Genomic DNA, 25420 nt, shown 5'->3' with positions numbered 1-25420 from the left:
TTAGTGTGATTAAATAATGACTTACGTTTGTGGCTGAACTATTCCTTCAAAACAATACAAATTCTCACATTCCTTATTTACAAAAGCATGTTGAATGGTTTTAAACCAGATCAAAATGCAATATGGTAATAAAGACATCTGCTTTATACATTCAATCATACTGAGAAAAATGTAAGCATAGCAATGATCATAAAATACTAAAAATACTAGCCACTAGTGTACTGTTGTAACTCATAGACAGATAAATGATAAAGCCGGATCAGTGAATCTCCATCACCTGGTTTCAGATATAGCAGCATTAACTACACAGACCCGGAGTTCATTAACAAACCTGGCAATATCGTATTCATTATTTGGACGAATCGCCTGTGATAATGAATGCGATATTGCCTAGCCTGTCAGTTAAAGCAGGTGATGGCGATTTACTACTAATCACAGCCCAGCTCTACCAAGGGGCATTATCACAAACATACCATATACTACTTTATAAAACAGTTCTTTCTGGTTCTTGAATAGGATTGGCTGATAGCCGTGAGATATTCCAACAGTTTCGGCACCCTGCTGAAAAAACAGCATCAAACCAGCATGCACCAGCATGGGAATTATTGTCTATGCTGGTTTAGCTGGTGGTCACCAGCATACCAGCACCAAAACACAACATATGCTGGTCTTGCTGGTATGACCAGCATGGGATGCTGGTGCTAATGCTGGTATGATGCTGGTTTAGCTTGTGCTGATGCTGGTTTAACTGGTGTTCACTAGCAAACCAGCACCAAAAATACAACATATGCTGGTATTGCTGGTATGCTGTTTTTTTCAGCAGGGCACTGTGCTTCACCATTTCACATAATTTATAGTTTTATTAACACGCCACAACAATAACAATATGAATTTCAATTTATGCATTTGGCAGACGCTTTTACCCAAAATGACTTATAGTGCATTACAAGATACACATTTTGATCAGTAGCCTATGTGTGTGCCCTGGATTCAAACCCATGACCCCTTACAAAAATGAACCATGTTTTTTTTGTGGTAAAAGTGACCCATGTACCCATGTTTTTGGTGTATTGATTACTATTAGCAAAACCATGGTTTTACTACAGTAACCAACACGGATACATCAGAGCCAGTGGGAAATTATAAGTGTCCGAGATCAGGCTTTGGTCAGGGGGGTGAGCGAACACTGGCGCCACCTGGCCGCGTCTGGGTCTCACGTCCGTATCTTTCTATGTTCATATAGGAGCTATCTTTACTAATCGACTGCACATTTCAATATTATACATATATATTCTTACCTAAACTTATCTTAAAACTACACTTTGTGACCAAAACAAATTTTATATTGAGAAACGGCTATTCTAATGAGTTATTATTCAAATTCAAACATTCAAAACAAACAGCTGAAATGGTTACCTTTCATTCTGGCCTTCAAATCCGTGATGTAAGACAGCAGTTTCCCAACAAAGAGGCTTTTTTAAATCACGCCATTGTTGTTTTCTAGTTTTCTTTTATCAAACTTGTGCCATCGAACTGTTGTATAAAAGCAATACCGCTCTCGGAGTCGCGTGATATAGCTCTATATCATCACTGCTGTGCTTAGGCCAGAGGCACGAGGCCACAGGTCCATATGGAGCTATAACACACTCCTACTCAAGCGATATTGCTTTAATATATCATGTACTCTACAAATACATGTATGGTCCCGTACACACTGCATATTAATTCGGTTGTCACTTCACCTTTTAATGCTTAATCCTGTTCTGTACACACACAGTTCAGTAATTTACGGGACTCACAACCGCATTCTACAAGCGAATTAAACTCCCGCAAAATGCAGGTAGTGACATCCGAATTTACAAAAACTCTGCACAGTGGGTACATAACCGAACTGAACAACTAGTAGTTAATCAAGTGTTTAAACGTTCATCATAAACAGGACAGGTCTCTCTTCTGAAAAAATAAATGCTTAGAAGAGGAAAAAGTCTTCTGTATGCGCGGGTCATAAAATGACAGAGGCACAAGCGTTTGCTGACTAGTGTTGCCAGATCTTGCACTAAAGAACAGCGAACAAGAATAAACCAAAATAAATCTAAATGCTTTACCTCAAAGATCAAAATATTGGGACCGGCACCCTCACACTTTATTAACACCAAAAACTTGATCGCTTCATGAGCCAAAAGCCATAAACGGTTAAGCGCCAAGACGGTATTTACGTACAAAAATGGTAAATGGTAAATGGTAAATGGACTGCATTTATATAGCGCTTTTAACAGACCTATGCCATCCAAAGCGCTTTACAAGTTTGCCTCACATTCACCCATTCATGCACACATTCATACACCGACGGCGGTGTCGGCCATAGAAGGCGCCATCCAGCTCGTCGGAAGCAGTTGGGGTTAGGTATCTTGCTCAAGGACACCTCGACACTTGGTCCGGTGGAGCCGGGATTGAACCACCAACCTTCTGGTTTGTAGACAACCTACATGAACCACTGAGCCACTGTCGCCCAGACGAGGACCTGGCAACACTGCAAGACCGCGCTGTGAAACAGCCTCACAAAAGCGTAAAATACACAACGTCAAGACGGAGGTTTATTGCAAAACACAATGCTGTTATTATTTTGGGTAAAGCTGTGAGTGATAAGCACACGAAATGGCAGAACATTCCTATGGTTATCTCTGTGTCAATCATCACATTGGGAGTGAGTCTTGTTCCGTACAGACTTGAAACGAACATTTAGGGGATTCACTCCCGCATTTTAATGCGGTTGTCACTCCCGAAAGTTGGCAGTGTGTACGAGACCTATATAGTACTTTATAGTACACAGCAAAATAGTCACCTACTATAAGAAACCACCCAAGAAACCCAAAAGCATGAGTAGTGTTGTGATATTACTTGGCAACATACGATGAGACATCACAATAGAGATCTTGTGGGAACTGTAATGGGATGTTAACACTAAGGTTGCAGGATTAAATGCTTGAATCCATCTTAAATACAAAGTGGGCCATGCAGTTACAGTATTCCAATTTCCAGTAGTTCAGTTTACTGTAAGTAACTGTAACGAGTCTGGTGAAATGTACCCCAAACTATTAATATATCAAACACAGACACACACTGACCTTTCCATCCTCAAGCTGAAGCTGCAGAACTCCATCTCCTTGTCTGTAGTCCTTGTTGAGCTCGGCTGATTTCCAAACTTCCTCTGGATCCGGGATCCAAACCCGTGCATACTGTACACAGACAGAAATATCAGTCACTTACAAATAAGCAATGCTCCTTTCATTGGTTTATTTAACACACTGCACACAATTATGATATTAGGGACTAAACAAAGTTTAGTTTAAACACAGAATTAAAATAAAAAACATATTCACGTATCCTAAATATTAACTTAACCAATGGTTTGAGGTTAGGTTGGGACTATCTCTTTGCTCAACCAATGGCGGATAGAGACGTTTTTAGAAAACTATTTGATGTAATTTTTGTAGATAATACTGAGGGTCCATTGGTGACACACTTCAGAATGAAAAGTCCAGCTGTGATGATCATTTTAATAAGTGTAAAGAACACGTGTCTAATCTACTCAACACTGTCACACTGTTGTGAAAGCCAGCAATGATAATCAAACCGTCATATCATAGTCAAGCGTAATAATACAGACAGTATGACTACAGTCATGACCCAATATAAGACAAATAGCACAATTCATCGGAGAAATCAGGCCAAAAATCCAGATTATACAGTACAACATCATTACATTTATTATTATAGAGTAAATCCATATATACATATGAAATTGTTATGATTATATATTATATGAATTTAATAATTTAAGCGTTTATATGAATTTATTACTGGCTGTAAAATCACACAAACAAACAGGCCAGATTTCCACACCATCATTTAAATTTAAAGGAATATTCCATTTTCTTAAAAGAAAAATCCAGATAATTTACTCACCACCATGTCATCCAAAATGTTGATGTCTTTCTTTGTTCAGTCCAGAAGAAATTATGTTTTTTGAAGAAAACATTGCAAAATTTTTCTAATTTTAATAGACTTTAATAGAACCCAACATTTAATACTTAACACTTAACAGTTTTTTTCAACGGAGTTTCAAAGGACTATAAACGATCCCAAACGAGGCATAAGGGTCTTATCTAGCGAAACGATTGTCATTGTTGACAAGAAAAATAAAAAATATATACTTTTAAAGCACAACTTTTCGTCTAGATCCGGTCCAGCGCGACCTAACGTAAATGCGTAATGACGTAGGGAGGTCACATGTTACATATATAAAACGCACATTTGCGGACCATTTTAAACAATAAACTGCCACAAAGACATTAATTAGTATCAGTTGACATACAACAACGTAGGAACGGTCCTCTTTCAACACATTCGTAAACACTGGGGCGGAGTTTCGCGTTCGTCCTCTGTGACCTCTGGGCGTCATGACGTAGTGCGGTGACGTAGTGGGGTCAGCTGGCGCATCACAACCGGATCTACACGACGAGAAGTTGTGGTTCAAAAGTGCATACCTGTTTCTTTTATTGTCAAAAATGACAATCGTTTTGCTAGATAAGACCCTTATGCCTCGTTTGGGATCGTTTATAGACCTTTGAAACTCCGTTGAAAAAAACTGTTAAGTGTTGAGTTAAGTATTAAATGTTGGGTTCTGTTAGGGTCCATTAAGGTTGGAGAAATTCTGCAATGTTTTCTTCGAAGAACATGGTTTCTTCTGGACTGAACGGGGAGGGACATCGACATTTTGGATGGGATGGTGGTGAGTAAATTGTCTGGATTTTTCTTTTAAGAAAATGGACTAATCCTTTAAGCATGTATGAGACACAGGACGATTCATACAATATGCCTTGGTATGCTCAAAAATCTATAAAAATAAAATGTTAAATATTAAATATTAATATTAAAACAAATTAAAACAGGACACACCACAACAATCATTTGCACTCGCACAAACGCTCCCAAAATGGTCGCAATTTCGAGCCCTGGTACCAATGAGATCATACCTCATAAAATAGTTATGAATTGCTATGAGATTGTATTGGAAAGTGTAATGGTTTCAAACACAAAATCTGTCCAGTGCTTGGTTACCATAGCAATTTGTGTGAGGAAGATGTGATGGTGATGTCACACTCAATGGGCGGGGCTATAGAATAAGGCGGGGCTTCTGAAACTGTAAAAATCTATTTTTATCTGTACAGCCCCCCCATCCATTCTTTATTCTCTAATTTCCTCATTTAACTGCTTACTGATTCGGAGATCAGGAAACACATTTCAATGAAAACCCAATGCAATGGACCATACCCATAGCAACATCATCACTGTCCCGTACAAGCAACCAATCAGCCAACCATGATGCCATGATTAACAGTTAGAGGCCACAGACTAAACATTCGGTGTGGCAATGAAACAAACCCACAGCCGCATAAACCCAAGTCTGTGTTTCTCTACAGAAGCTGTGACGTAAGCGCGTTTAAGCAAGTCTCTGGAGGAGATCGTCCCAGAACTGAGCTCCTAGCAACAGAGACACAAGAGCAAGAAGAAAGGGTAAAAATAGCACCACAACACACAGACAAATTTGCCGACACACTCTACCATCTCCATTTCTTATCCACCAGGATAAATTAACACCATCATCAACATAGCCAGCAGAATAAGGATTACAGTGAAATCAGTGTGTGTGTGTTTGTGTGCATGTGTGTGCGTGTGTGTGTGTGTGTGTGTGTGTGTGTGTGTGTGTGTGTGTGTGTGTGTGTGTGTTATAACACAGAGCATGAGATAATCCTCATGTGACACAAGCACATGATTCAGCAACTACAGACAGTCCTGAACACAAACACATCCGACCCAGCACCAATGAAAGAGCACCTGTAATGTGATTATGTGACATAATGCATAGGCATGCGATACGTTCAGGTTTAGCACAAACTTGTTGATGCATCTGGAATACTTTACTTCACAGATGTTCAACAATCATTGGCCATCATTACACTGCATACACACAAAGGTTTGGACAACTGTATTCAATACAGAAACGAATCCTTGTGTGTGATTTTATGCAGAGGTGGAAAGTAACGAATTACATTTACTCACGTTACTGTAATTGAGTAGTTTTTTGTGTACTTTTACTTTTTTGAGTAGTTTTTAAAATCTGTACTTTTACTTTTACTTGAGTACAATATTTTATTACTCTTTCCACCTCTGATTATATGAGTCATTATAAACGCGTTGAGTCAAACGGTGTTAATGGGTTATAAAGGGATAAAAGCCCATTGAGAGGGATTAACCTGGGATTAGATAAGGTTTATCCTAACCAGATGAATTGACATCTATTAACCTGATCTCCACCTGATGTGACATTTGAATCTCAATTATAGTATAAATAACATCGATCATCTCCGACCTCAGCGAGACACGTCATTTGACATCTCGGAAAAGATGGTGGCTAGCCCTTCACAGCCTTCCTGAACAGCAAACAAACTTTCAACTATTTTTAAAACACGTAATATGTATGAACATGACTACTAAAATATTCAGTAAGGGGGCGTGCACACCAAAGTGTTTACATCGGCCTATATTTTCAATTGTTTCCAATGAAAGTGCCACGCCTTTAAAAAAAGGCAGCAGCTGGCGGGTTTTGTCCATGCTGAGCACCAGCACTCTGCTTTTTTTTAGTGCTCAGTGCCGAGAGTCCAATCGCAGTGGAGGGGTGGGACAAATATCCCAACAACCAACCGGCGCATCGTTCAACAACTGATAAACAAAGCAGAAGTATCATAGCAACCAAAGCGCTCATCTAAAAATAACTGGCAAGCACCTACAGTCAAGGTCCGCCTGCGGTTTTCAGCCGCGTTTAAAACACTTTGGTATACACGCCCCCTTAACTGTTTCTGCCATAATTGCCACAAGAGCACGTCTCAAAGTGATATCATGTGGTAAACATGCAAATGTGATGATTGATTGACTGGAATGCATTAAGATCAGAGGTTGGATATTTAACTCTTTCCCCGCCATTGACGAGATAACTTGTCAATTGAGAGAAAACGCTTCCCTGCCAATGACGAGAATTTCCGGCTTTTTGCAATACTGCTATTATAAACCAGGTGGCACACTCCCACAACTTATACAACCCAGAAGTAACACCTCCCGTGAAAAAGAAAAAACTCTGTGTATGTTTTAAGGATCGCTCTGCATCTGATCTCTATCAAAAGTCCTTTATAAAAATTGAATTATCTCAGCTTTTTGCTCAATACTTGGTGTTTTTGAAGAAACCTACCCATATTTGAGGTGATAAAAAGAAAACTAATAAAGATAGGATGAAACTTTTTTTTTGTTAGTTTGTTTTTGAAAGCAGAGGGTCTGTTCTTTTATTTGATATATTGTTTTTTATATATTTAAAAAAGAAAATTTTCTGGAAGGCATTAAACTTTTGTGAAAATCATGAAAAATAGTGCCACTGGCTGGCAACTTTTTTTAAAAACGCTGGCGGGGAAAGAGTTAAATATACAAACATTTAATATATCAAATGAAAGAACAGACCTTCAGCTTACGGGAATACTTCTGGGTTTTATAAGTTGTGTAAGAGCGCCACCTGGTGGATAATAGCGAAAATATGGATTGCCATAAAAACTCGTCATTAGCAGGGAAGCGTTTACTCCTAATTGACGAGTTATCTCGTCAATGGTGGGGAAAGAGTTAACGACATAATATCCAAAATCTGAGTTGTCTGGAATGTAACAACAGCCCTTTATACCTTCATATAATGCACTTTGAAGAACATCCATTTTAGTGGTGTCCAAAATCATAGTGTACATTATTGAGTCCACTTATTAATCCCACAATGCAATGCAATACTGAGTGTACAACCAATGTAATTCACAGCCAAGGAGGATTATGGCATTAACCATCTAAATATCTCAGCTTAGGAGTCACAACTTCTTTTCCTCTTTACTCTGCTGTAGTGTTGTTCCTTTTCTCCATTCATCATCTTTAGTCAATAAACAGAGATTTGTTATTATTCAGGTGATCTGTATTCAATCTGTAAAACACCAAATCACACATTCATACAGACAAAGCTAAGCTATCAGACTCAATTATAAACCTCTTTATCCTGATGATGCTAAGCGTCCCAAAATCGAAGTTGCCCTAGTACAGATATTCATAAAAGGGGTCATATGATGCGATTTCATGTTTTTCTGTGTCTTTAAAGCATTAAAAGCTGTTTGTGCATGGAGAAGTATGCGTAAACACGTATATATTTGCCTAAAGTCACAAAGATTAAGGTATCAAATCCAAAGATATATTCTTTCTAAAAGTGAAGGCTCATTCACGCCTTCCTAAAATGCTTCATTCAAACACGCCTCCACATTTCTACATCACCGTGTGGGAAGATTTGCACAACACTGCTCAGACGTATATGCCAAAAAGAAGGTGTAAGGTTTATTCTCGCTGTATAGTAATGTCCTGGTGACGCTAAGCTTTAGGAACCGATATTCCAAATATGGTAAGGGGCATAACACCACGCACTAGATAGCTGGCCAATCAGAGGACACCGTGCTTTCAGAACAATGAGCTTTATAAAAATCGTCACGTTTTAGAAAGGCATAAAGGAGCATCAATAACGTACGGTATGTAAAAAAATAATGTCTTTTTAAACCTTAAACTGCACATACACATTGCATTACACAAAAACACCCAAAATAATGTCCTTTTAAGCAACATGGAAGATCACAGAATAAACGTTACATCTGTGTAGGGAACACACATACTGATAAAATGTGTACTGTATGTCACGGTGTATAAAAGCATTTTAAATGTTACATGATGCTCTAGGTATTGGCCCGAGAGAGAGAGAGAGAGAGAGAGAGAGAGAGAGCATAACAGAGCATCACATGACAGACGCTCATGTGAAAATCTGCTGCCTGCTGTTTCCCAGACTCTACATTCACCCACTATACTTACTACAGACCAGCTCTTAAATAAAAGTGATGTCGCTATGAACACTTGGCTGACACAAGCCAAATACACTTGCCAAAAAATTCTGAAATCCCACAAATCCTGTTCACTACGAAAAGAAACAACTACTGTTAGTGTTATGCTTGTTTGTTTCTTATGGTTTCCAGAGCAGAAACGTCTTTATGTGTCCAAAGGTCTCCGCACATTAGAAAAGGACCATAGCCAACTGTGGATCTCATCCAAGCCAAGTGACACAAGAATAAATTCACACACAAGAATTAAATAGAGAAGAGATGCTCACATGGATCATAAAATCCCATGATATGACTACAGCCCATTTCATACAGGCCACTGAGCAGAGCGTCTCCTTTATTAGCATAATCATCTTACATTCATCTTTATCACTTTACAATGATGCACACTTATGGGGACAATATACATGAAACAGATAGACAAATTTATCGATTTGATTATCGAATTTATTGATAGATCGGTATCGGCCGATAACTGCATTAAATTACTCAATCGGTACTCGCTTAATTTGCAGATCCCATGAAACAATCTTTCTGTTTACTTTTGTCATCATTTGACACTCCTGAATGCCCCTACAATTAGAGAGCATTTTTACGCAGTGCGAGCATTTTTATAACCCGTTGCTCATGTGCGAAGTGCAGATTTGGATTTCTTTCTTTGCCTTTACAGAGATATGTGTATCTTGTATGAGAACGTGCTCCGGTCAACAGCGTGACGCGTCTTCACATCCCCATCAAACAGCGTATACAACACATATCTTTGGCGGCCGACAATTGCATCCTCATGCCAAAAGCTTTTTATTTGCATGCGTAATTGTACTACATACGAATGCATGTATATTTTATTCATATACAGCAAAGACTGTGAAGTGTTTTATTGTCATTACTTTTAAGAGAAACATTTTTTAAAGGCATTTTACATTTCTCTTTGCAGAAGAAATATTTGTTGTGCTAATCTGTGGTATTACTTTATCTAGAAAAATGTCAACAGTTACAGAGTTTGCATATCAGCTTGAACAATCGGTATCGGCATTAGTATCGCCGGTCACGAAGACAACAAATCGGTACTCGATATCAGCTTGTATGGTCGGTATCGGCATTGTTATCGGCCAACCACAAAGACAACAAAACCGGTACTTGATATCGGTTTGAAGAATCGGTATTGGCATTGGTATCAGCCAATCACGAAGACAACAATCGATACTCGATATCAGCTTGAATGATCGGCATTGGTATCGGCCGATTACGAAGACAGCAGATCAGTACTCGATATCCGCTTGAAGGGTCGTATCGGCATTGGTATCGGCCGGTCACAGAGACAGCGAATCGGTACTTGATATCAGCTTGAAGAATCTGTATCGCCATTGGTATCGGCCAATCACAAAGACAACAAAAACGGTGCTCGATATCGGCTTGAAGTATCGGTTTCGGCATTGGTGTCGGTCGATCACAAAAAAAAAAAGAAAAGAAAAACCCGGTACTCGGTATCAGCTTGAAGAATCGGTATCGCCATTTTGGTGTCACAAAACCAACAAAATCGGGACTCAATATTGGTTTGAAGAAACAGTAACTCGATATTTGCTTGAAGAATCGGTATCGGCATTGGTTTCGGCCCATCACAGAGACAACAAAATCGGTACTCGATATCAGCTTGAATAATCGGTATCAGCTGCTCGCGAAAACGGTACTCGGTAACAGCTTGAAGATGCGGTATTGGCCCTGGTATTGGCTGATCACAAAGACAACAAATCGGTACTCTGTATCAGCTACAAAAATCCTGATCGGAGCATCACTAGTAAGATGTAACATTTTAGCCTTTGCTAAAGTTCAGTTTTCCACGGACCTTTTTGTGGAAGGTGTGACAAATGAGCTTTCTTACGCTACATGCACTATAATTATAAAGAAATAGCTGTTTGAATGAGTTTTAGATAGTAGTTTAGAAAGTATACTTTGTCACACAACAGAACAACATTCAACTACTCAAGAAAGAAAGAAAGAAAGAAAGAAAGAAAGAAAGAAAGAAAGAAAGAAAGAAAGAAAGAAAGAAAGAAAGAAAGACAGAAAGAAAGAAAGAAAGAAAGACAGAAAGAAAGAAAGAAAGACAGAAAGAAGTACATTTTTTACACATTTTTGTGTTAAGCTATTTAACACATTATGTGTCATTTTGTGTTGGTTTTGTGTTCAAATAAATAAAAGGGTCAACACAAGAAGTAGTTAAAACAACAAAAAATGTGTTGTCCCAATAATAACATAGAGATGTGTCTAGTTAGGGACAACACATTAAATGTGTTGTATACTAACACAAAATGCGTTGTTTTAACATAACAGTTTTAAGAAAGAAAGTTTCACATATTTTTAAACAAATCACAACTCAAAAATCACAGTAAAATGGGAATGTAATGCTGCAGTAACAGATAATCAAAATGCCATGAGCTCCAGTACTTACTTTAACGTACATAAAATCCAACTCCTGGTTCATGTTTAAAGAATAAACTGCTCTAGTTCATAGTGCAGAATAAAAAACAATGTCTGCCCCACTTCTACAAGAGCTATGAAATACACTGAGGATTGTTCAATTCATCTGATTGGATCCTTGATCTGACACACACACGCATATAAATACTGATAATGATGATGCTCCTCAACCGGCCAATGCTACAGTCAGCAGAGTAACTTGTTATCTGTCGGTGCATCTGTTCTCAGAACAGTCAAACCTCTTCCTATGTCACATGAACGGCAACAGTAGAGCTCTTTAAAATTACATCATTCTGAAAAAAAGCGTCAAACAACTCAGTGCTGCAGGAGGGACTGCCATTTGGCAGAAACGGGAAAACTTGCATAAGAACAGACAACAGACACTACATGAAGATCCAGGAGGGAATTACTACTGAAGTTAAAGTCCAGCAACCTTGTGTAACAATTATTTTATCTTATTTGACCTTTTTAGACCTTTTTTACTCCTAGTAATGTCATGCACATCAGCGGTGGCCAAAACAAATACACCAGGTCACTTAAATCTGTTCATCCTACCAGGCTAATAAACGAACAAACATAAGAGCAGAAAGAGTTTGTTTTATCATAATATCATCATAATAACTTGGTGATCCTACAGGAAGTTGCATGACATTAATGAAAGAAGAAACCATTTTATCCAGAGAAGCACACAAAGACCAGCCCTGTGTTCCCAGGCTTGCCTAAAACACAAGTAAATTGTGACTGACCTTTGAGGAAAGATACAAAATGCTGTCTGCAGACTCACAAATAAAACATTAAGACATGACATCATTGCAACCGGGATCATTTTAATAGTCCTTTGTTTGCCTACTGCATCGAGACACTACAGGATATCTCTGAATCTGTATGCAGTCAAGACTAAAGCTAATGTGAAGTCCATGCCAACCACTATCTCTGAGTTCATGCTGCAATAAAGCATAAAATATTAAAAACACTAAGATGTTCTGAATGTCATGTCACTACTTACTATAATTTGTTATGCAAAATGTAATATTATGATTTTAAAATGAAAAATGCATCACATTTGGAAGAGGAAAAATACAAGCATCAATTCTTATTGTATATCAACCACTATGCAGATGTTACATGAATATTACTATATGGTCTGTCATGACCCCATGTTAAGCTCTGAGCCCGTCCTGTACATGTGTAAGGCCTGATTTGAATAACTGCGCTTTGCTCTAACAGCTTTCAAAGAGATCTGTCAGTGCATTTACAATAGGACAGCTGCATCATGGGGGATGGGTGGGCCTTTCTCTACCTCTTCCCTCTCTTGAGTAACACCGACCTTCCATTCGTCATCTCTGACATCTTTATGACTACATATGATGATGTCATGCCTCGGCTGATTTTTTTCCTCAAGGAGACACACCTTGATGTGTGCAGACCGGCGTACAGGCCGCAGAAAAGGACTGAAAACAACACCGGCTGCATGGGTTGATGCAAACATTTCTAACATGGTGCTCTCATCAGCACCCGAGATGCAGGCAGTGATGCTTGCATCAGCACCGCCCGCATCCCACTGGCTCTCTGCGGTCAGCCATCACCTCACACTGTGACCCATATCAATACATCACGGCCTGTCTGTGCAATACTAAATCTCAGCAGTTTTTAGGGATGTCAAAGATGTTTGACTCTATACAATCTCTAACACATTATCTGCAATATGACGGACAATGCTAGGGTGTTCATGCTCCTTTAACTAGTACGTTATGTAAAATCAGGTTTTTTGTGAGTAATACATTTCTTTTTTATTTAATAATGTTGTCAATTTAAATGTTAAAATGCTGTGCACTTTTCTTTATATCAAATCAGGTGTGATTCATTCATTCATTTAAAGCGTCAAAGGATAATAATGACAACATATGCCCAATGCATCTCAAGCTACACGGTCGACAGCAATAATCTCAGTTTCACGGTCATGCACTCACATTACATTAAAACGTTTACATTGTATTGCAATACACATAACAGCCTTAAACATCTGCATATGATGTCCAGACGATCAGATGCTGAGTATGTGACTTTACCTTTGTATATAATTCAGACGCAGCCATGATAATCACAGCGAGCTGAACATCCGATCAGTCCGATCACACTGTAGATGTCCTGTAGCCTAGATCAGACTCAGTGAAACCCGTTTAAAAGGATGACATGAACACAGCGGAAGATCATGTGCGTTTTCGGCTCATTCCTCGTGAATCTGCGCGTGTTTGTGCGTGGCGTGTCTCGGAACGGAATCGGTGCAGAGAATGAGTCAATGAAACACGGTTGCCATGACCGAACAAAAAAATAACGCAAGGGTGCGCTCTGCTGGACAACACTATAGCATCACACACTGGCATCCTACTAAAATTAATAAATAATATAATGAATATAATAAATAAAACTTTATTTAACTAAATTCGGAGGAGCATGATGTAATCCAACCAATCAGCGCAAAGACGTCTCTATTTTCAAGCAGTTCATGACCTCATCTCTGTCCCGTGACAGTTTGCTGCTAACGTTACCCACTCTATCGACTCAGAGTCATCTAAAAGTTAGTAGGCTACTATCCCAGTTAAGGAGGGGAGAGTATGGATACGAGCTCGGAGCCCTCCCCTCCGACAGCACGCCACATTTTTTATTTGATTAAGTTATGTAAATGCGAATTTGTGATATAATATAATATAATATAATATATTTATGAATAAATTAATCTATTTCCATCATATTTATTATGATCATAATTTATTGTAATAAAACAAATTTTTATAATATGTATTTGCAATACATGCCCACATGAAAATATACTGTAGTATGCTTTAGTATTTACAATAAATGGTGGTAAGTGATTTTGAACCTTACTAAATTAAAGAATACTACTGTATTTTCTATTGTTTATCAACTAATATTTATTACCATTAATACTACCGAATACATATACATCTACTGGGGATTACCATTTTAAATCATACTGAGAGAACACTACATTTTTCTCACATAATGTATTGACAGAGTAAGCGAACTAAAGTGCTTGTAGATTCATAAACATCAGGCCAATAATTTAATTACTAGCTTACAATGTGCCCTATGCATACATGTATAAATACATACATACAAATATCCTAGAAATCTGAAACTCACCTCAATATGTTTATTCAAATGTAATGTAAAATTAACACTGATATTTCAAATGGTTTAGACCAGTGGTTGTCAAACTGGGGGCCGCGAGATGGTGAAGTTACTGTTTTTTATTAGACATTTTCTAGGTTGATAGAAGCACTGGTGACCCTATACTTAAACATGAAAAAAGTCTTTCAAGATTTTCATGATATGTCTTCTTTAACATTTATCACATACACTGTTAGACTTAACTGTAATTTCTGTTACTTACCACAAAATGCCCAGTATAACACCATCATTTTCTTTTCCAGTTCATTACTGTAATATGCATGGCATTATGGGTATTAACATTTAATTTACAGTGATTTACTGTATGTTTTTAATTTTGCGGTAGCTTGCTTTAAAACAACAGCAGTAGTGCTACTGTAGTTGAATAAAACAGTGTTATAAATGCATATAAAATGGAAAAATAAAATATATCTATGAAATAAAATACATTTTATTTGTTATGCTTTTAGCAGTGAAGCAAATTTCAAAATGTGAATTTTTTCCGCAGTATAAATAATTTATTGAAAATTGATAGAAACAAGAAAGGGATTATGGATAAATGCTTGACCGTCAGATTTGAGTTTGACCTCAAGACTTCAAAACACTAGTGACGCCAAGATTTCGCTCCACTGAGTTTGATTCCCCTTCAAGGCAATTTTTTTAAAAACCTAGGTTACAGTAAGGATATTATACTGTAAAATGGAACTGCCGTCAAGGCATTATACTGTAAAAAAACATGTACAGTTATGGTACTGTAATGGGGCAGTTACAGTAACTCACTGGCAACGTTACAGCGTATACACAATAAAAAGCCTAACAGTGTACAGTGGCAAGATAAAGTATGTGAACATTTTGGAATTTCTTAGTTTTCTGAATACATATTTACAAAAAAGTGATCTGATCATATTCTAAGCCGTAAAAAAATTTGCAGCTGGGTTGCCGGTAACTTACCGTAGATTTAAATTTATGTTATTACTGGCAACATTTTGTTAGTTAAATGAAACATTAAACATTTACAAGTCCTTGTCTTTACAGAATAAAACTAGAAAAACAGCATCAAGCAAAACATTCTGGGAAACAAAATCTGAAGCAAAAAACAGAAAAAGGTTGATGATGATTTCTGCTTCCCAGAATGCTTTGCATGAGGCTGTTATTGTATAGTTTTATTCTGTAAAGATAAAGACTTGTTAAAATTCAACTTTGAACAAACTCTTGCCAGTAAATAACATAAATTTTAATCTACGGTAATTTACCGGCAACCCAGCTGCAATACCATTGCAATTTCTACTGATTTTTTTTACAGTGTATGGACAAACATAATGTGTCTTAAAATAATTACATAAATTCTGATCTTTCATGTTTTTATTGAGAATAACCAAAAAAAACCTCATAGTGCTTGTGGGGAAAAGTATGTGAACCCTTGAGTTAATGACCTTAAAAGCTAATTGTCGTCAGGTTTTAGCACACCTGGAGTCTGATTAAGATAATACGTTTTGGAGGTGTGGACTATAGCTACTTTGACTGATAAAAACTTTTGGGGGTGGTTTAGCGGACAGGGATTATCTTAAGCCACTACTACGCCTTTGTTTAATTAAAAAATATAATTAGTTTTAACAAACATGTCATACTTAAAACTTTACTTGTGTGCATTTTGAGGCAAAACAAAGTGCACTGATGTATTTTAAGATAATGCAATTTGCTTTTAGTTTGGACAGCTTTGACATATATTTGAGTCTAGGACTAGCCTAATCCCTGTCTGAGAAACCGCCCCTCGGAGTTTGCTCTGCACAAGAACACCAAGCTTATGGGAGCCATGCATCACCAAAAAGAGCTTTCAGAGAAAAAAATTGTTGCTTTACATAAAGCTGGAAAGGGTTACAAAGTTATTTCAAATATTTTAGAAATTCACCAGTCTACAGTTATGCAAACAATCTACAAATAGAGAAGCTTTGGGACTGTTGCTACCGGCTGTGGCGCCCAGTCAATATGAGCACAATGAAGACTCATCAATTAGGTAAAGACACAACCCTGAATGACAGCCAAAGATTTGAAGGCATCATTGGAACTTGCTAACGTCTTTGTTCATGAGTCTACAATACATAAAACACTGAACAAGCAGGGCATCCACTGCAGGACACCACTTATTAAAAAGAACATTGCTGCACATCTGAAGTTTGCAAAAGAGCACATTGACACTCCACAGTGCTATTGGCAAAACGTTTTGTGAACTGATGAAACTAAGACTGAACTATTTGGAAAAAACACACAGCGCTACATCTGGGGTAGAATATCATCATGAAAACATCATCCCAACTGTAAAGTATGGTAAAGGAAACATCATGATTTGGGCCTGCTTTGCTGCATCGGAGCCTGGTCACCTTGCAATCATTGAGGGGAAAATGAAATCCCAAGTATATCAAACAATTCTTTAGGATAATGTGAGAATGTCTGTACATCAGCTGAAACTGTGTAGAAGGTGGGTAATGCAACGGGACATCGACCAAAACACCAGAGCAAGTCCACAACAGAATGGCTTCAGAAAAACAAAATCCGCCTTTTGGAGTGACCAAGTCAGATCCCAGACCTCAACCCAATATAGATGCTATGGATTGACTTGAAGAGGGCCATACACATGAGACGTCCAAAGAATATGACCAAGCTAAAGAAGAATGGGTAAAATTCCTACTCAATGACGTGCAGGTCTGATTCACAGCTACAGGAATGCGCCTGGTTGAGGTTATTACTGCCAAGGGTGGTCAACCAGGGTTCACTTACTTTTCCCCCTCATCCTCCTTTATGTCTAAAACACAGTTGGTGGTGCCATGTGTCCAGAGGTCACAAGATCCACACAGATCTTCTCTAGATCAGTCAGGTTTCTGGCCTGTCGCTGAGAAACACAGAGTTTGAGCTCCCTCCAAAGATTCTTCATTGGGTTAAGATCTGGAGACGCCAGAACCTTGATATGCTTCATACAGAGCCACTCCTTGGTTATCCTGGCTGTGTGCTTCGGGTCATTGTCATGTTGGAAGATCCAACCTCGACCCATCTTCAATGCTCTAACTGAGGGAAGGAGGTTGTTCCCCAAAATCTCTCAATACAATGTCATCCCAGTCATCCTCTCCTTAAAACAGTGCAGTCACCCTGTCCCATGTGCAGAAAAACACCCCCAAAGCATGATGCTACCACACCCATGCTTCACAGTAGGGATGATGTTCTTGGGATGGTACTCATCATTCTTCTAAGTTCTTCCTCCAAACACTCTTAGTGGAATTATGACCAAAGTTCTATTTTGGTCTCATCTAACCACATGACTTTCTCCCATGACTTCAGTGGATCATCCAAATGTTCATTGGCAAACTTAAGGACATGTGCTGGTTTAAGCACGGGAAACTTCCATGCCATGCATGATTTCAAACCATGACGTCTTAGTGTATTACCAATAGTAACCTTGGAAACGGTGGTCCCTGCTCTTTTCAGGTCATTGACCAGCTCCTCCCGTGTAGTTCTGGGCTGATTTTTCACCTTTCTTAGGATCATTGAGACCCTAAGAAGTGAGATCTTGCATGGAGCCCCAGTCCGAGGGAGATTGACAGTCATGTTTAGCTGCCCCTGTCTTTAAGGGTCAGAATTCTAGCTGATAGACAGGTGTTCAAATACTTATTTGCAGCTGTATCATAAAAAAAATCATATATTGTGATTTCTGGATTTCAGTGGACATGCACCTACGATGACAATTTCAGACCCCTCCATGATTTCTCAGTGGGAGAACTTGCAAAATAGCAGGGTGTTCAAATACTATTTTCCCCACTGTATGTAAGTACACACTTCATTACTTAAAGGGGACATATTATGAAAATCTGGCTTTTTCCATGTTTAAGTGCTATGATTGGGTCCCCAGTGCTTCCATCAACCTAGAAAATGTGATAAAGATCAACCCAGTACCTTAATTTTAGTAAACCATTATCTGCAAGCATGTGAATAAAATGCTCATTGAAAAGTGTTAAAATGTGACTCTACTTTAGTCTCATATTCATCTTTCAATGTTTAAACATTTCTCGACTCCACAGCAATTTTGCCTTTATTGTCCCAACACTTACAGTATGGAGGGCACATTATATTAATACAGTATATGTGCGTGTAAATAAATAATTGTAAAGCTATTCATTAATTGTGGCATCTGTGAAAGTTTTCATACCATTTCAACATTTCTGCTCTTTTAGGCAACCTGTCAGTCATTTATTCAATAGAGATTTATGCAAAGATCAGAGTAAATGGCATCCTTTATTCTGCAACAGCAACAGATTCAAAGCACAGAAAAGTTTGCAAAACTATTTTATTTACAAGTCAAAATGGCTCAAAAGCGACCACAGTTTATGCTCATGCAGACCGTGGACATTTTATTGTAGTGCGTTGATGTGGCGTGAGGAGCCGACAGAGAACCGCTTTCCTCCTCTGCATAGAAGACAAAATAGATGAGATCTTATGGAGCTTATTACACACCAGAGGCGTCCTCACTGTCTGATGTCCACAAACAGACACCAGTGATATATGACATGAACGTGTGGATTTCTGATGCCAATTCCTGTATTGGCACTACATCATAAGGCTTTAAGCACTATGATACAAGGCAAATTGACTGCAGCCTCAAAGATCTGCATTACATGCTATTAAACATGGCTAACCGAGTGTCCTCAGACAGAGTAAAGCTGAAACACTGAAATGAGCATTCGCATGAAAGAAACAGGATGCTGATCTACATTATTAGAGATTACTTTCATATCAAGCACACAATGAACAGTTCACCAAAAACTGAATTCTCATTTACTCATTATAATGTAGGTCTATACCCCTTTGACTTTGAATGACTTTCTTTCTTTCATGAGAAACAAGAATTGTGCATTTACTTCTATATACCATAATATGGACAATCGTCTATCAAAAGTCCAGAAAAAACAAAACGTACCACTAAAAGCACATTATATACCAAGTCTTCATACACAATACCAAAATATTAATAATTTATTCCCAATAGATGATCACAATTGAATTTTAAACCTGGCCAGATTCATCACAGCACAATGCCGTTGATCCTCGCATGTTTTAAAAATTATCACAAGGCACATTTGACAGTTTTGAATCGAATACAAGCATAATTATATAAGACGTACGGCAATATTGCACGACTTCAGAAGACTTGGACTATAACGCCAACTTTGATAGTGATTTGTAGGCCTTTCTGGAGCTTGACAGTCACAGTCTCCAATCATTTCATTATTTGTTTGATAAAAGCAGCCAAGACAATCTTTTGAACTTCCTATTTTACGATCCACAGAAGAAAGAAAGCCATACAAGTTTGGGCCACGAGGGTGCGTAAATTACCGAACTTTATATTTATCGCATGAAGCAGCGGGTAATGTGGGAAATTGATACAATTAAAATGTAAAGCAAAACGTAAAATGCTGTTTGCTCTCGCTTATTATCAAATATGTACACTTTCAACTACATACTACAACACATTAAAAATATCCGAAGACCTTTGAGAACTTCACCCCCCTTAGAGCCACGACCCGACCCATCTCACAGTGCAGCAGTTCAGTACAGCTCTGTAACATCTGCAACCCTATGAATATTCAGTGTATGTTCAGAGAACAGGAAATGAGAGAGAATGAGGACAGGAATGCTGGATCAGAAATAAACGTAAATGACGAAACTGGGAGTGTGGAGTGAAGGAAAGCAGCAGCTATCAGCCGGCCAGTTTGCTAGCCACCAGAGAGGGTTTCCTCTGCGGCAGGTCCTGAGGGGTGGGGATGTGGTCTCCGGTGATCTCTGCCTTCTCGGTTTGTGCCGCAGGGAGCTGCTTGTTCTTTATTTTGGCCTTTGCCATGTTGTAGTCGCCCGAGTCAAAGTACTTTGGCTGGGAAAAAGCAATGAGAAAGAATGTGTTAGCACGTGTAAACTATGGCACAAGTACATTTGTATATTTTCATGTCACAGGGGTGGAAAGAAACAATATTTGTATTTCCATTAACCTTCAAAATGCGAAAATTAAAAATCTGGGACAAGTAAATGTGGTACACATCTTATTCCGTTTTTACCCAATTCGAAAAGGAATATATCGCATAACTACTAAGGAAACAGGGCTGCGTAGCCCCGACAAAATGTTTTTAAATAGAAACAAGTGATGTGTTGAACACCCTGTTCTGAATCTGATGATGTAAGAGTTGCAACTACGGCAGCTGAGAAGGCCATTGTTTGTGTTCTTCTCGAATAATTTTCGAAGCCTGATGAAATTGATATAAGTATGTGTTTAATAATACTGCAAAATACGCTCAATGTTGCAGTCACTGCCCCTGCCGTCCAGAATAAAAGAGAACATCCCAACTTGGACACATTGTGCGAGCTGTCTCTTTAGTACCGCGTGGTTCATTTACATGTTGCTGCTAATTGGCCTGACATTTTTGACAAACCAACCAAACAAGAGAAAACGCAACTCAAACTCGTAGCACACCATTTCCAGGAAACATGTCGCTCAACCTGGAAACTAGGAGTGTAGCGATAAATCGTGACACAGACACACATTAATATACTGTCCAATATCGATATTAAATCACAAAGGCGGTATTATGCACAGCACTTGTACTATGGCCTTTGATGAGTAGGAAGTCCTTAACAATCTGAAATCACTGTTAGTTTGAGTCGCTAATAACATGCATTTGAAAGAGCAACACTCGTCAAACACAATCATTATAAATATTCTTTATTATCATGAAAATACCCGAAGAGGTTTAAAAGAACAACGATATAAATATGCGCTTAGACGGTTTTTCTCGGACACACGTGCGTTGTCGAGGTTACGCGTCTGGATGAACTCTGGAACAAATACCTCGTCAAAAATAACAAATGTTTTGGTTTCCTAAAGACAAGGCGAGAAGGCAATCATGGATCACCACTATGTGAAGGGAAGTTTGGCAGCTGGTTTGTAGTTAACATTGTATACTTTCATTTTACACAGCAACGTTAGCTCGGTGTCGTTTTTGATATGTTTTAGTTATGATATATGCACCACCGTAATCTACTTGTTGTTTATTTAGCTTGTTATCAGAAATAAACTACTCTAAAAGATCTTTGTTGCTATTCTTCTTATATTTATTCTTAGTGGAGTTTACCGGAAGTTACGCAATCGTTTATCTTGTTACTGCTGAAACCGTCTATAGAGGGTATGCATATGACATCACCTTCAGCAAAAATGACTGCAGTTACGTCCACTGAGTGGCAAAAGACACAGCGGCAGAATTTGTGTACAATGTGAAATCAGAGGAAACACTGGGAAAATGCGTCTAAATGAGAAACAGCTGTTGTGCGATAGACTGTACTAACAGATTAACAAGAATTCGGAGCTATCGTTTTACAGACTGACAAAAAAAACACCGAAATGAGAAGTAAATAGATCGTCCATGCCAATGTCCACTGAACACAGGGGGGTTGACAAGTTGCTAGGGTCACTATCAAATGCAACTAAATTTAAATTTTTGCTGATAATTGTCAGTTATATTGACATTTTCGCGGCCACCACTAGATCAGCCAGCCATTTTGTTGAATTTTTTGCCACCCAAAGAAGAAGCAAATCAGTAGCAGTAGCCATGTGTCATGTATGTCAAATTTTGGGATAAAAAATACATGAAATACACATAAATGAATACTCTTATGCTGTGTAATTGCAAAGTTTTGTCAGTGATCCTTCATTAAAAAACATCCATTATGATGAGCCTTGTGTTCTACAAATGGTTTAATAGTGTTAGGCAAGACAAACATATATGTCAGGAAAAGCGATTTCTGGCCATTTGCCAATGTCCACAGACTACTGGTTGTTTGGCAAGTTGTAAGGGTCACTGTTAAGGCCAACTAAATTCAATTAAGCTGATAATAGTCAGTTTTACTGGCGTTTTCGCAGCAGCCACTATGAAAACCAGCCATTTTGTTGAATGAATTGCCACTCAACAGGGTGAGCTCCGGCTTGGTTCTGTGGAAAAGTGACGTCATTGCATACACCCTATAGGCATTTCCTGTGTGTTTATATGGTACAACTTCTGTGGCCCATATTAAGTTTCTGTACGACAGCACCCTCTGGCTTTTGGATGTAGCAGGATTTCACCATAATTCATTGAGAAACATATCAAGCAAATCGGCAATCGCACAAATTATTATTACACCTCTAACATAAACCGTAGGGCAGTCATGATTTATTGCATTTCCCATTAAAAATGCCTGTCTGAAACCGATTTTGAATCGCAAGGCTGCGAATCTGTGTTTCATGCACAGCTTGTGCGTGTACTATGGTGTTTTGGTCAGTAAGAAGTCCTTATCAATCTAAAATCCTTATGAGTCTGAGTCGTTTATAATGTGAATTAAACAAAATCATTCAAAATATTATTTATTATCATGAAAATACCTGAAACAATTTGAAGAACGGCGATCTAAATATTCTTATAGACATTTCCTGGAATAGCATTTGTAATGATACTTTTTCTGTAGCACAAATGGAGTGTCAAGCATGAGAGTCGCTTTTGGATGTTCTGGGATTTCACTGTAATTTATTAAAGTGCATTCATTGAGAGGACGCTCATTTGTACGATTAATCGTCACAGCCCTAATAAACCGTAGCAAAATGTTGCGCATCGTTTTAAGCTTGAACGTGCCCCAGGTGTTTTCATTTACATGTCACCTGACATGCATAAACGTCACATGATGATTCACTTAAGTTCACAGAAAGCTTGAATAACACGTAAATTAAAAAATAATAGCTACTGCTGTGATTTACATAAACCTACAAACATCTGTCGTCATTTTTCAAATGACTTATCACGTGAGAAGTATGTTCGAGTCGCATAACAACTCATTATTTTAAATAGAAAAATCTGTCGTTTCGCTATGTTTTTTTTTCCAAATCTATGTTTTAAAAATATTGCAAAAGTTTTAAGCAAATTTGTAATAGAAACTAAACCTTCTATAATATATAAACAAATCCTTGAATGCTAACCCTGAGTTTACAAATGCACAATGTCAAACATGGAAGTGCAGACAAAACTTTTTTTTAAATCTACTCAATCATCCCTACTTAGAAACTGAACAGACTATAGTTACTATATAAAATACAGCTAGCTAAATAAATACTAAACACCAGTTACTGTAGATCCCAGTCAGTCAATTTGATTAAATGTTTAGATTTCATCAAACATTTTGATTGAAACATTGTGTCTATAAAAATATTCAGACCTTACTTCATCTGTGTCTTATGATACGGTGACAATCTGTGTTACAGCTATGAGCATTCGTATAACAAAATAACATTTTTATTCCTGATCCCAATGCAAGATTTAATGACATCCATATGAAGTAAAAGAGAGTCTCACCCCCTTCTGCAGTCTTTTCCTGAGCAAATCCGATCCTCCAGGTTTATTGCCCAGGTGAGGGTATTTGGCCTTTAGTTTGGCTTCCTCCTGTTTTTCTGGACAGTTCCTATTCTCCTCATCCTTAGTAAACACACAACAAAATATTTACCATAAAACATATCTTAATACTGAAATTACAAAATCAAGTACTCGTATGATAACCTAAACTCTCAAATCTATTTGCAAATGAATGTCATTGCTGATATATTATAAACTGCACAGAGAAAATACATATTGGAAATATTGTTTTGCCATCATTAACGGTAAGATAAACTATATGTGACGATGATGCGGTATTCAACTGTGCTCCTTCAAAATTTCACCATGATTTCTGTAAAATTATATGCATACTGCATGTATATGAATACTCACTTCTGATGTCTATTATAAAGTTGAATGATCTGTTATATTAAAAGATTGAAAGAACTTTACTATTGTGCTATTATTCAGTTAGCATCACTTGCTAACAGCTAGCTAACACCATCGTCATACCCAATCCAAAAGAAAACAAACCATCGGCAGCACTATTATCCATTATAACTCAATCAATACATGTCTGTATATCTACCAGCTTACTTAATAAAGCTAGTTATTGTTGAGATTTAATGCTAAAATCGCTGAATATGATGAAGAAGGCCTTTATACACCGATGAACAGCAGGACAGATTAAAATCACATTACAACACACTGATCGGTCAGTAACAGAGGTAACCATTACAGTTATCAGTAACATTGCAGCAGGTTTCAATAAAGTAATCTCCTTTTATTCGATGTGTCCTTATGTCGATATGTTTTTCCCCGAGTCTGTAAATACAGTTACGTTATGTAGCGGAAAAGCCCAAATGTGACTCAATGCAGAGATTTGGTTTAAAAAATCTTCATATCTACTTACTTTCTGCTCCTCCACATTCGTCTCCTCGAGCTTCGTGTCCTCCATTTCTCCTGAAACACTCACTTTTTGTTGATTTATTGGTGTAGAAATGAAAGCGTGAGCCTTCAGTCTGCTCCTGTGAATGCAAGTGCCCGCCTACGAATGTACAATTGCTACTACGGCGAAGGATTCTTTCATGAATATTTAATAAGTGTCATGAATATTAAGTACGTAAGGAGCGTGAACTGGGCGAAGCAGAATGCTTACGTTCTCACTTGATTGTAAGGCATAAAATAGGCTTGTTCGACTTCATGCGGCGCCACAAGAATCGACAGCCGGATGACATCAAAGTATCGCGAGAGCGAGACGAAATATAATTTCTTGAATCATTCTCGCGGTACTTTGACGTCACCCGG

General features: G+C 38.0%; 2 protein-coding genes across 6 annotated transcripts in view; both read right to left on the bottom strand.

Annotated features, from left to right (window-relative positions):
• Positions 1–13842, bottom strand: part of myo5aa (myosin VAa) — a 67208-nt gene extending 53366 nt beyond the window's left edge. Inside the window, exons 1-2 of one of the 5 annotated variants that reach the window (XM_055174212.2) lie at positions 13562–13842; positions 3126–3236 (exon numbers count right to left, since the gene is read on the bottom strand). In XM_055174212.2, coding sequence (XP_055030187.2) covers positions 3126–3236; positions 13562–13588 — 138 coding nt within the window. In that variant the 5' untranslated portion in view covers positions 13589–13842. Of the gene's footprint in view, positions 1–3125; positions 3237–11463; positions 11624–13561 lie in introns of those variants that run through there. The other 4 variants (XM_055174211.2, XM_055174213.2, XM_055174214.2 and 1 more) reach the window with 4 other exon arrangements.
• A 5104-nt stretch (positions 13843–18946) lies between these two features.
• arpp19a (cAMP-regulated phosphoprotein 19a) lies at positions 18947–25184 on the bottom strand. The gene is made up of 3 exons (XM_055174585.2): positions 25026–25184; positions 24095–24214; positions 18947–20598 (listed from the first exon to the last, which is right to left on the bottom strand). The coding sequence occupies exons 1-3, from the start codon at positions 25068–25070 to the stop codon at positions 20428–20430; spliced, it is 336 nt and encodes a 111-aa protein (XP_055030560.1). The 5' UTR covers positions 25071–25184; the 3' UTR covers positions 18947–20427.
• Positions 25185–25420: the final 236 nt, after the last annotated feature.

This window comes from Misgurnus anguillicaudatus, chromosome 15, assembly GCF_027580225.2.
Source record: "Misgurnus anguillicaudatus chromosome 15, ASM2758022v2, whole genome shotgun sequence".
NCBI lineage: Eukaryota > Metazoa > Chordata > Actinopteri > Cypriniformes > Cobitidae > Misgurnus > Misgurnus anguillicaudatus.
The sequence above is the reverse complement of the archived record's forward strand: the minus strand, read 5'-3'. Positions and strand labels throughout refer to the sequence as shown.

What these genes read in the sequence shown, in the direction of transcription:
- arpp19a (XM_055174585.2), bottom strand. Translation starts at nt 25,070, where the DNA reads ATGGAGGACACGAAGCTCGAGGAGACGAATGTGGAGGAGCAGAAA. An exon ending in CGAATGTGGAGGAGCAGAAA is followed by an intron (nt 24,215 to 25,025) that starts GTAAGTAGATAT and finishes GTGTTTACTAAG; the next exon opens with GATGAGGAGAATAGGAACTG. An exon ending in GGAAAAGACTGCAGAAGGGG is followed by an intron (nt 20,599 to 24,094) that starts GTGAGACTCTCT and finishes GCTTTTTCCCAG; the next exon opens with CCAAAGTACTTTGACTCGGG.